Source organism: Solanum pennellii, chromosome 9, assembly GCF_001406875.1.
Source record: "Solanum pennellii chromosome 9, SPENNV200".
Taxonomy (NCBI): Eukaryota; Viridiplantae; Streptophyta; class Magnoliopsida; order Solanales; family Solanaceae; genus Solanum; species Solanum pennellii.
The window spans coordinates 32063839-32077646 of NC_028645.1; the positions used below are offsets into that span (position 1 = coordinate 32063839).

Here is a 13808-nt window from a genome sequence, read left to right on the forward strand (position 1 = left end):
GTGAAGCTGAAATACCTCATTCATTAATGATTGAAAGGTAGATGGATCGTTGGTTAGGCCAAAGGGCATGACCAAAAACTCAAAATGCCCATGGTGAGTACGAAAACCAGTTTTCTCCACATCATCCTCTTTCATCCAAACTTGATTATAACCTTTGCGTAAGTCTAATTTAGAGAAATATTTAGCCCCAAACAACTCCAACAATTCTTCAGTTACTGGAATAAGAAATTTAGCTTTGATTGTTTTTGCATTTAACTCACGCTAATCAATGCACATATGCCAAAAACCATCAGATTTAAGAACAAAAGCACCGGGGAAGAGAATGGAGACTGACTTGGCTGAATTATTCCCTTCTTCAACATCTCTGAACATTTTCTTTCGATTTCATCCTTTTGATTATGTGGATATCTGTATGGTCGAACTACAACATGTTTTGTTCCTGGTTCTATAACAATTTTGTGGTCGCAATCACGTTTAGCAGGGAACCCTACTGGTTCATGAAAGAGGCAAGCAAAATCTTTTACCTGATTATCTTTGTCAGCCAGCATAATATGAGTTGTTGCTCCTTGAGTTTGATCAGACCGGCAAAACAACATTAGCTACAGAAATGATTTTGAGATTATTCAGGAATACACATTGAATGCTAAGATTACGCATTGAATTTCTGGTAGTAGATCCATAATCAAAAAAGTGTTTGTGATTGTTCCAGAAGAAATGAAATGTCCAATCCATTTATTTTTCTGGTATTCAAGTAGGTTAGAATATGTATTAGCATAATAATGGTAGAAATGGAATCATTTTTCTTTTTATATTCTATGCAAAATCTTATAACTTCATTAATTAGTCTAAGCAGCAGAAGTAGGTTTCTAAGGATGTTTTATCAATTTCTTTCCATTTGTATCTGTTGAAAGACTTAACACCTTGTAACTCCACTTGTTTTCCATTTTTGAAGAATGACATCCACATATCTGTAAAGTCCCACGGTACGGGTCCTAAAGTTTTAAGCCAATTCAACCTAGAACCACATCAAATCCACTTAGGTTGAGAACATATAAATCAATACGGAAAGCATAATTACCAAACCATATCGAAACTCCTTCGCATTGTCCCGGACTTCTGACTCGTTCTCCATTTGCCACCACTACTCTTAACCCTTCCCGCCTCTCAACTTGAAGGTTGAATTATGACACGATTTTAGAGGTCACAAAGCTATCAGTACTTCCAGAATTGTAACCGTGTATTTTGTTGAGCTGTGACACCAATGATGGCTTGCAAAGAAATTTCAGGTTGATCTATATTAGGATTTGTCTCCTGTTTCGGAGATTCTTCCTCTTCGCCTATGGAATCAATCCAGAATAATTTCTTGCACTGATGGCCCCGAGTGAAGACTTCATCACAGTTGAAGCAGAGATCCTTAAGTCTCCTTTCATCCATCTCAGATCTTGTTAATTTCCTGACAAATTTGATGCGCTCTGGAGGTGAGAAATCAGATGTTTTGGATATGAGATCATCTAACTGTTGGAAATGGAAAGGTTGTCCCTTGCGTTCATAAAATCTAAGCAGATGCTATGATAACAAATTCAATAGAGAGTAAGATGGAACTGCTTGACAACTTTTTATTTTTGGTGTAAAGAGGAAGGAATAGAAGAAGCTGCACAAATTTTGGTTTTTATAGGCACATTGTAATCTATTAGCCTTTTTGTTTTCTCTCTTGTTGGAAACCAATTTTTGGAGGTCTCCATCATATCCTTAATGCTGATTGAATACACCAGTACCTTTATCAAAAAAAAAAAAAAGATAAGGCATCAGCGACACAGTGTTTAAACAACCAGCGTTGTATTCAACCTTGGCCAACCAATGTTGTTGCAGAGGAGTTAGTGTCTTTTGTTCCAACAAAAACTTCAAATTGTAGTGATCAGTCTGAACTATGAGGTTTTGCCCCCATAAATAAGAATGCCAATGTCTAATAGCTTTCGCTAGACCTATAGATTCTTTTTCATAACCAGGCAGTGGCTGGTGCTTTCTTGCCAATACTCTGCTAAAAAAGGCAAATTATGCAATAAAACAACCCCAATACCTAGATCTGAGGCATCACATTCAATAACAAAAGGTTGAGAAATATCTGAAAGTGCCAATACATGTGTAGTTGTCATAGCAACCTTGAGTTTTTCCGTAAGCTTGTGTGGATTGATCTGTCCATATAAATGAATTCTTGCGGAGCATGGCTGTTAATGGTTCAGCTATGGATCCATAATTTTCCACAAACTTACGGTAACATCCTCTGAGGCCTAGGAAACCCTTAACCCCTTAAGAGTTATAGGTTTGGACCATTTAGTCATGGTTGAAATTTTACTGGAATCTGCCGAAACTCCATCAGCAGTGATGAGGTGGCCCAAATAAGCAATTTCAGTTCGGCCAAATGAACACTTTGATTGCTTCAGAAAAAGATGATGATTGGAGAGTAACTTGAAGACAAGTTGCTATTGATACATATGTTCGACCAGAGTGTGACTATACACAAGAATATCATCAAAATTACCAAAATAAATTTTCTCAAGTGAAGCTGAAATACCTCATTCATTAATGATTGAAAGGTAGATGGATCGTTGGTTAGGCCAAAGGGCATGACCAAAAACTCAAAATGCCCATGGTGAGTACGAAAACCAGTTTTCTCCACATCATCCTCTTTCATCCAAACTTGATTATAACCTTTGCGTAAGTCTAATTTAGAGAAATATTTAGCCCCAAACAACTCCAACAATTCTTCAGTTACTGGAATAAGAAATTTAGCTTTGATTGTTTTTGCATTTAACTCACGCTAATCAATGCACATATGCCAAAAACCATCAGATTTAAGAACAAAAGCACCGGGGAAGAGAATGGAGACTGACTTGGCTGAATTATTCCCTTCTTCAACATCTCTGAACATTTTCTTTCGATTTCATCCTTTTGATTATGTGGATATCTGTATGGTCGAACTACAACATGTTTTGTTCCTGGTTCTATAACAATTTTGTGGTCGCAATCACGTTTAGCAGGGAACCCTACTGGTTCATGAAAGAGGCAAGCAAAATCTTTTACCTGATTATCTTTGTCAGCCAGCATAATATGAGTTGTTGCTCCTTGAGTTTGATCAAACCGGCAAAACAACATTAGCTACAGAAATTATTTTGAGATTATTCAGGAATACACATTAAATGCTAAGATTACGCATTGAATTTCTGGTAGTAGATCCATAATCAAAAAAGTGTTTGTGATTGTTTCAGAAGAAATGAAATGTCCAATCCATTTATTTTTCTGGTATTCAAGTAGGTTAGAATATGTATTAGTATAATAATGGTAGAAATGGAATCATTTTTCTTTTTATATTCTATGCAAAATCTTATAACTTCATTAATTAGTCTAAGCAGCAGAAGTAGGTTTCTAAGGATGTTTTATCAATTTCTTTCCATTTGTATCTGTTGAAAGACTTAACACCTTGTAACTCCACTTGTTTTCCATTTTTGAAGAATGACATCCACATATCTGTAAAGTCCCACGGTACGGGTCCTAAAGTTTTAAGCCAATTCACACCTAGAACCACATCAAATCCACTTAGGTTGAGGACATATAAATCAATACGGAAAGCATAATTACCAAACCATATCGAAACTCCTTCGCATTGTCCCGGACTTCTGACTCGTTCTCCATTTGCCACCACTACTCGTAACCCTTCCCGCCTCTCAACTTGAAGGTTGAATTATGACACGATTTTAGAGGTCACAAAGCTATCAGTACTTCCAGAATTGTAACCGTGTATTTTGTTGAGCTGTGACACCAATGATGGCTTGCAAAGAAATTTCAGGTTGATCTATATTAGGATTTGTCTCCTGTTTCGGAGATTCTTCCTCTTCGCCTATGGAATCAATCCAGAATAATTTCTTGCACTGATGGCCCCGAGTGAAGACTTCATCACAGTTGAAGCAGAGATCCTTAAGTCTCCTTTCATCCATCTCAGATCTTGTTAATTTCCTTACAAATTTGATGCGCTCTGGAGGTGAGAAATCAGATGTTTTGGATATGCGATCATCTAACAGTTGGAAATGGAAAGGTTGTCCCTTGCGTTCATAAAATCTAGATAAACTCATCGCCGTAGACAAATCTTGAAGAATTATGCAACTCAACCTCAATTGCTATGTAATCCACAAGACCACTAATATAAAGTTATATCTTTTGCACCTTGTGTGAGTGTGGCAGCCCGGGAAACTAACTGCTCAAACTTTTCTTGGTAATCTTCCACGGACCCATTTTGGCGCTACTTAGCCAATTTTTCTAACTTTTGACTTCTGAATGGTGGCCCAAAACGAAGGTTACAATAACATTTGAACTCATCCCAAGACAGTTCAGGCAAATCTGTCTCTAGTTGAAGAAATCAAAGTTGTGCATTTCCTCTAAATGAAAAGAAGCAAGACTAACTTTTTCTTCATCTGGAGTTTGTTGGTGTCGAAAAAAGTGATCACATCTGCTTAGCCATCCCAAAGGGTCCCATTGGCTAGTAAACAGTGGAAAATCTAACTTTATATACCTATGAATGAAAGAACTTCCTCTTGCATCTGATTTTGACCCTCCTGCCACTATGTTTTTACCCTTCGTTGATTCAAAATCAACCTTCAAAATTCGTAAAATCCTTTGTGAGCGCATTCTAAGCGAGAATTTATTGCTTCCTGTCTCGCTATATTGGCTGCACGTTCTTCTTGAAATAAGTTCACTAATTGTGCCAGTTGATGTTGAAATAAGTTCACTAATTGTGCCAGTTGATGTTGAATTTGATATCCCATAATACCCGTCTCTGATACCAAGTTGTTATGGTCCCTTGATATGGATCTAGTTATGGGGCGTTGTAGTGTGAAATCAAATGTTTTCTTCCTACGACCTATGATGCTAGTTCGTTAAGAGAGAACTTGCAATCACTTGAGTTGAAGTACTCAAAGACTTTGTGATTTTCTGCATAACATTTCACTGAATTCAAATACATTGAATACAATACTATCAAATACAACACTAAAACAAAGAAAGTAACCGCCTACTGCCCACTGCAACTGAATGAGAAAGTGGAGGAATAATCTCCTTACTGCGACTGCTACACAGGAAATGAAAACATAAATACTTAAAAGTTGTAGTAATCTACTGCGAACAACTAAATAACTTACAAGCTAAAGTAATCTACTTTCTAATTTCCTTAAAAATCTCCTGTGTAAGCCGTTAGTAGACTAAAGGGGTGCTAACACAGAATGGTGGAAATGAGATAAACCACTCAAATAATATTCATCACGTCTACTAAAATATATTGAAATTCATCCCTATATGTGTAGAAGAAATCTACCCCAAATAGCATGAGATTCATCAAATCCTATTTCTATGGAAATAATAAATACTAAAACCAAACTAGGAAACTTTTAAATTAGAAAATTCTAAACTAGGAAAGCATGTAAACATAATACTAAACTTCTTCCTAAAATAACCTAACAAAATAAAAGGAAAGTGGCCAAATTCCCTCCATTTCACACGCCTAATTTCAGCCCTACGTTGGGCATGATTTCAGGGTTTTAACTTTCAACATTTTAGGCATGCAAATAAGCCTCTTGTTGGGCACCCCTGTGGACCTTCTCTTGGGCTTAATGTGACCCCAATCTTCCTCCTCTTGGACTTGAATCATGAAATACATGTAGCACGTAGTCCATTCTCTTCATAATTCTTGGGTTCTTCTTCCATGATAAGCATCTCCTTGATTTTCCATTGAAATCCATCAAACTTTAATTGGGGTAAGCCACCGTGGATACTATCAATCGTACTTCTAGATGAGGCCAATTTCGTTCACCCATTTTCAGTTGGTACATGAGAAATTTTCTTGTATAAGATGACATCTGAGAGTTAAGTTTATCTGTTCATGATATATACAAGCATTGGTCTTTTACAATGGGGTCAGAGCACAATAGGGTCAGGTAGTTTTGGGCCAGCTTCCGTCAAAACGAGGGGCAATTTTGTGCTTAAAATGACGGGAAGGGAAATTATGGTCCAATAGGTGAAAGTAGAGTATTTTGATCCATTTTCATTACGCTCAGGGAAATTGTGTCCCTTTTCTGTAAAATGATCAATACCTTCCTTTCAAAGGAACATGGACACCGTTTTGGTATTGAGCAAAATGAGAAGTTGGACTACTTTTTCAAACAGAGGAAGTAGGATTCAGGAACCTGTTCAATTTTGTTGTGTTCCTAGGATGCCACTTAATATTCAGTTTTGTTCTGTTTTTGGGCTAGCTTGACACTCCACCCATTTGAACATCAAGGGTGTGTTTGGTTTGAAGGAAAATATTTTATCATACAAAATATTTCAATTGAAAATGTTCTCCTGCAAAATACATGGCTTTCTTACTTATTTCTTGTGTACTATTTTCTCAAGTGTACTATTATCTCAAAAGTATTTGTGTATAATATAGAAAAATATTATGGGAGGTGAGGGTGGAAATATAGGGGTAGGGGTAGGGCGTGGTGGGCTACTGAAGTGTGGGGATGTGGTGTGTTTATTGTGGAATGTCATTTGTGGAATTTATTTTCCCTATCAGAAAAGTCATTTTCCTCATTTTAAGGAACTTGCTTTTATTCAGAATCATTCTCCAAAAGTTTTGACCAACCAGACGAGGAAATATTGAAAAATTTCCTCCATCCCTAAGCACTCTTCGACCTTGAACTTTAGCTTGACTTCAGCCATGTGAAAATCCATGTTTGATAGTAATGGTATCCCAAAATTAACTGTTCTGCCCTGATTACTTTACTAGCCTCTCTCAGGTCCCTTGGACCATCCTTTCAGATCCTCCCCCAGTCTGCTTTTCTCTCCGCCTCCCTTCCCTTCCAGTTGGGCATCTTCTCCCCCATTCCTACCTTGGTAAAGCCACCGTTTCTTTTGTATATATCTGCAGTTCGCACCTTGCAGAACCGTGTTATGTTACACATGGTTAATTATTTTACTTACATTCTTTTGTTTTATGCGTTAAATTTCTTAATTAAAGGAAAATAGCTGCATCTTTTTTTAAAAATAGATTACTGTTGTTCTTAAAATTGAACTTTCTTATTGACTAAGCAAACAAAAGAACATTTCTTTCAACGAATTATCTAGGTTTGATTCTAGAATTTGTAAAAGTTCAATTGTTGTGGTGCTTGAAATTTGACAAAAAGATGTGTCCTTCAAGTATCACAACTCTTCACTTTTCTATTCTAAGATTGGGATTCAAAGTTTTAATGGATGAGGGGTATATTTGGCTCAAAGTACAACGGTAAGGGTGTAATGGCCCAAAAGTATAACGAAGGGCATACTTAAAGTATTTCGGATAGTATAGGGGTAAATATGACCCTTTGCCCTTTTAACTTTTCAAACTAGAGCTAGCTCTGTTTATGGTGATGACTTGAGTGCTTTGAGGCTGAGATGATTTTTGTTGGTCTCATCTAACCTAAACACAAAATATCAAGTTGATACACTATTTCTTACGTTGTGTAATATTTGTGTGATAGGTCAAGAGATGGTTGGGATGATAAATAAATTTAATTGGCCATTGAGTATCTGTCAGCAGAAAGTGTCATTGAATTTGTGCATCTGCAATTGCTTTCTGAAGAGGTAAGAGGTAACAAGTGTGATGTGGTTGTTTCGATCCAGATATCACACAAGTTACACGGGAGTTGTACTTATTCTGAGGGTCTTTATTGTGACCAAGGGTTGCCTTTGTCTTCTCTCCAGTTACTAGTGGAAAAAATGGCATGCTATATAAACTTATACATGAAATTTATACTGAATAGCCCTATTATACCTTCTTCTTCTTCTTTTTTGGGGGGGCAAAAGACAACTTTTTGAGCTAGTCAATATCCTGATTTCCTTATTTATGTGTATATATCTCTTTGAAATAATAATTCTGATTTTGAAGAATCTCCCCGCCAACAACACGTGCAATTTCACTTTTTCATTAAAGTCTATGAAAGGTTTGATTCTTATTTAATGTGAAACGTCAACTTGATTGAGGCATAACTCTGTAGTACTTTGATGTATACGTTTTCAAATAATATGTATATGCAATCAGTGGCGGATCCATGTTGCGCATGCTCATTTAGCTACCAATCACAAACTATAAGTGTACAAATTTAGCACTAGCACTTGTCATAAGAAAGACAATCATACATAAATTCAATAAATATTATTTTGGGGTAAAAAAATGAAGATGACAGTTTTTTTCTATAAAATTTTGTTATGGAATATTCAACAAAAGACAAGTTTGTGAAAGGAAAAAGAAAAGCATAACCCGAGTAATTTTTTTATTGTACTCTTCATATTCTTCACCAGTTCCTTTATATTTGGAAGTTTTGAGTTTTTCTTTTTCAAATAGTCAAATCACAATATCGTTGATTTAAGAAACGGAATATCAAAACTATAGAATTGATGGAATACTTTTGAGAGATAATGCAACGTACAATGATCTAGTAGAAGGTTTCTCAACTTTAGAATACATGTATCTCGCTATTAATCATATATTTATATGAGAGCCTAATTTGTAAAATAGTTACGAAAAAGGGTCAAAAATACCCTTAGACTATTTGAAAAGGTTCAAAAAGACCTCTCATCCACCTATTGGGTTAAAAATACCCCTCAATTCACCTTTTTGGTCTATTTTTACCCTTAAAACTAACAATCTTTTAAATATGTATATATTATTATTATCACTTATTAGGTGTCAATTTCTTATTGGATAAATTAAATCCAACCTATTTAATGTTTTTCTACCCACCCATTTTAGTGTCCATGACCCAAACTCAATTTGAATATTCATTAAATATTTCTCTGTTCTTATTTAAAAAAATTCAAGACTTTTTTCAGTCAAATGTTACAATTTTCAGCGCAATACAATTTCGTGTGTGCTGTTTTTGCACTGATGGGAGAAAATCTTTCTTGAAATTATATTTAGTTTGCAAAAAATTAAAAAAAAAACAATCTGGATCTCTCTAAGTGCAATCAACTCAGAAGAACTCCAAACTTCAACCGTTCACCAAGTATTGATACTTCGCAGCTAGGTGGACGTAAATCCATAAGTTAATAGGAAATTTGGACAGGCTAATTGATCTACATTTGCATGGTCTCAAAAGGCTTATGGGTCTTTTGCTAAAATCTCTTAAATTAGGAGTTGATTTTCAATATAAACACTGCGAATTGCCCTCGGAGATATGCGGAATGTACTTGCATGAGTATGAAATAATGGTTGTACCTATTGAAAAGCTAAGACATATAGAAGTTTTGAATAGGGCATTTTTTTCGAACTTTCGTCATTTGCACTACAAATTTGATAAGCAATTTTGATAAAGGAACTTATCAGATTCATACGAATATAAGAAGTATAGTACTGAAAATTGCATCATTTGACTGAAAATCGTTTTGAAAGTTTTGGATAAGAAAAGAGGAAAGAAGAAAGAGACTTAGAGTTAAAGGGAGAAAAAATCAATCAATTTTTTAATGGGTCCTCTAAAGAGTTTAGGTCATGGACACTAAAATGGGTGGGTAGAAAAAATGGATTGGGATTCAATTTATCCAATAAGAAATTGACACCTAATAAGTGATAATAATAATATATACATATATAAAAAATCGTTAGTTTTAAGGGTATAAATAGACCAAATAGGTATTTCTGGCCCTTTTCCCTTTTATACAATCAAACCTTAGAGAAATATGAACTTTATCTCACATACATGAATTGGACGTAAATAAAAAAAAATTATGATTATCAAGATTTAGTTTTGAATTTGGGACATGCAAACAAGTATTGAGAGGATTAAGAAAGAAGTATTTGAGAGGATTAAGAAAGGAAGATGATAAAGATGTTTAAAGATGGTGGGGGTGGGGGTGAGGGTGAGAGATACAGTAGTTAATTGAATTGGGGGAGGGGAAGCACAAAGGTGAGGGAAAAGAATTTGAATTGATAATAATTAACTTAAGGATTTTAAATTTTAACATAATTATTCAATATCATATTTAAGGAATTTGTGGGTCTGATTAAATATTTTAAAATATATGATATAAATATTAAAAGTGGTATTGTGTGTAATTTTTTTAAACTAGAAGTACATTAAGTATACATAGTACTAAAGTATGTCTAGTTAAGTAGTTTTTTCAGAAAACAATCAACATAGGAAGAGGAAAAAATAAACAATAAGTAATGCCCCTAGGGGGAATCGATGTCTGACATACAATCAAGATACGACCTTGAACGTCCACCTATAACCATCAGACCCACCAAACCATTTGTTTTATGGATCCTCACCTTTAAATTTTATGCGATTCTTCTTAGGGAAACTTACATAAATGTGTTATAATAAAAAAAATATTTACTATTTATAGCAATAACATTTTTTTTTTCACTTGATCACTTTTAATTCATTTATAATACAAGTTCAATACATATTACAAAGAACAATTTATTATTCACATATAATACAAGTTTTAATGATGGATATTACATTTATCACACATTTTAATACACTTATAATACAATGTCACCATTTTTTACTAAACAAACACAATATATTTCATAAACAATTATAATTCAAATATATTACATAAATAATTCACTTTTAATACATATTACAGATTTATTACAGTATTGCTATAAATGGTAATAAACAAAAAGTATCACTAAAATAAGTATTATTTTTTAAAATGTATTAATTCATGTAATTTTTCCTTCTACTTAATTTCTACATAAATATATAGTTCAATACGCAATTAATTGGTAGTCGAGCACCCGAAAGGTACATGTGGATTCGCCCTTGTATGTAATGAGTATTATGTATACATATTTGGTTGTATATGCAAAATTGATTATATGTATCAAAATTTATTGAAAAAGGTAATATATCTATCATTAATTGCACAATATATTTATGTATACTAATAATATTATGCACAAAACGTATGTAGTATATACATATGACATTTATCATGTCACAATCAATCTATACAATAAATTTGAATCAAATAAAAAAAGTATACATCAAATTTTCAACACGCTAAATATATATACATATACATATATATATATACATATATATATATATATATGTGTGTGTGTGTGTATATACATATATATATATATATATATATGTATATTTTCATTCATTAAAAAGTAATCTTAGGAATCTCATAATGTAAGTAGCAAATTACATCATATTTCTATTTTTTTAATTTACAAAAATCTCTTAACATAGTTATCATTCGGATACATCACATTTGATACATTATACAATTAGTTTATTGAGATTATAAAGGAAATTAAATATAATATTTAATGTCAGTTCCCTAAATCATGCAAATCAAACTGATGTAATCTCTCCCAAATAACAGCTCCAAATAATTTAAATTTCAAAATTTTCTCTCTGAAATCTCTCCAAAATCGTAATAGATTACAAAAAGCCTCTACAATTTTACATAGTTATGTATCATATTAAAAAAAAAAATGAATATGATACACATTGATGTAGTTATAAAATAGTGTTGCGATACTTAACAACATGTGATACATCACAACATCAAATACTTATGTGTCATAATATGATACAAACTGATTTTGTTATAAAATATTAGTGTTTATGTATGAACAATAATATTTTGATATTGTCTACAGATACATAGCCTTCTAGTTGAGTAATGTTGGTATATGAATCTGGTAGTAAAAGATAAAAAAAATTTATAATAGTTGTTTATCCAATACATAACTATGAACATGATACACACTAGTTTATATTATGTATCAAAACTAATATTCGAAAATGATATATTGTACATGATAAAATTGTTATGTATCATACAGGTAAAACGAACGAATGATTCATTAATTTAAGAATCAAAATCAACTAAATACACTAAAAGATCTTATGAAAGCAACAAAAAGTCAAATAAAAATACAACAATTTGATCTGCTAAAAGAAAAAAGAAAAAAAATGATGAAATCCTTCCACACTTTCTTCTTTGCTCTATATCAACTCTTGTAATTTTTTTTTCACTTTCAACAATGGCGTCACCACGGATCTCGACCCGAAGCCCTTATGGGATCCTGCAACAACTCTTGATAAAACTGTAATGTATAATAATGTTGAAAAGAAGGAATTATATATTAATTTAAGAAATAAAAACAACTAGATATATTAAAAAACTAAACCCATTGTGTTACAAAAAGATGAACCAAAAATTGAAAAAAAAAAAAGTCAACAATTTGATCTACTGAAAGCAAAAAAAAAATTATGAAGATATCCTTCTACACTTTCTCTTTTGATTTGTATCAACTCGCGTAGCTTTTTTTTTAACTTTCAACAATGACATCACCCATGAATCTCGACCCATAGCTCTTACCAGAAACACCATCAACTTGACTTTCCCCCATTTTTGAGAATTTTTTCCACAATCAATTTTGAAGTTGAACCGATACCTGATGAAATGGAGAGAGAAAAATGAGTGATGAAGAACTACCTCTCAATAACTTGCCATCGATAAATCGGAAAGAGAGAAAAAAATGAAATTAAAAATAGAGTGATGGAGATAATTGGTGATACCATTGAGTGATTTTAGGCGTGAATAAAATAGGAAAAAAATTGTGGGTGATAGTTTATAGTGATTTATTCAGAAAATTGTAAAAACGAGGGATTTTTGTATTTTTTTTTTTTGAAATGGTAGGTAATAATAGAAAATAAGGTAAAAAGGATGTATAGCTAGCTAATTTTTCCTTAAAAAGGGGAAAACTGCACAAATTAGGCGCATTATGCAAAATATTTATCCAAATTGGACCGAGTCGAATATATTTACCCTAATTGGATCCACAACCTAAACTATTTACGTGACTACCCCATTATAAATATATATACACACACACACACATACACACTCTCTAATGGTATCAAGGAGTAATTGAGAGGTTTTTTAACTGAAGTATTGTATCTTCCTCTTTGATATAATCGGAGCATACATATATTTTGATAGTATCAAGAGTAAATGCAAATTAGTAGTTAAAAATAAGGGGTATGCAAATAAGGGATAGCTACTTGTACATAGTTTTCCTTTTGAGGTTTAAATGCTATTTTATTTTATTTTTTTAAAAAAAAAGGATCATATATGTCCTTGTAATTTACCTAAATGTCTAATATATTGTTTAAAGTTAGTTTCAATTGTCGTCCCCGTCCAAATTGAATATATATGCAATGGGTATTATTTACACTAATTTGATCGTATGTATGCAAACTTGATTATATGCATCATATTTTGACGGAATGTAATATATCTATAGATAGATACATAATTTGTTTATGTATACTAAAAATGTATACAAATAAAATATAAGTAATATATACGTACTGCATTTATCATGTCATAATCAATATATACAATAATTTTGAATGAAACAAAAAAAGTATACATCAAATAATCAACACGTTAAATAAATGTATACAACGATAATTTGCAATATAGCTTAATGTATATATAAGAAAATTTAATATGCCACATATATCCATTACATTTCATTCATTAAAAAAAGGATCATATATGCCCATAAACTTTGTCAAATTGTTTAGATATATCATCTATTTGAAGTTTGTCTCACATGTTCTCTTGTCGTCTAACTTCTTGCATATTAATACCCTTGTATATGTTAGTTTGCAGAATTAACCATCCTTTTCTTCTTCTCCTTCTTCCTCTTCTTTTCTCTAAATAATTGGAGTTGTCACATCCTCTTTTAATTGCCACATCATGTT

The 13808-nt window shown here is 32.8% G+C and overlaps 1 protein-coding gene across 2 annotated transcripts in view; it reads left to right on the top strand.

Moving 5' to 3' along the window:
• Window positions 1–8030, top strand: part of LOC107029286 (mitochondrial uncoupling protein 2-like) — a 20941-nt gene extending 12911 nt beyond the window's left edge. For both annotated transcript variants that reach the window (XM_015230669.2, XM_015230670.2), the window contains exon 9: window positions 7545–8030. In XM_015230669.2, coding sequence (XP_015086155.1) covers window positions 7545–7565 — 21 coding nt within the window. In that variant the 3' untranslated portion in view covers window positions 7566–8030. The remainder of the gene's footprint in view (window positions 1–7544) is intronic.
• Window positions 8031–13808: the final 5778 nt, after the last annotated feature.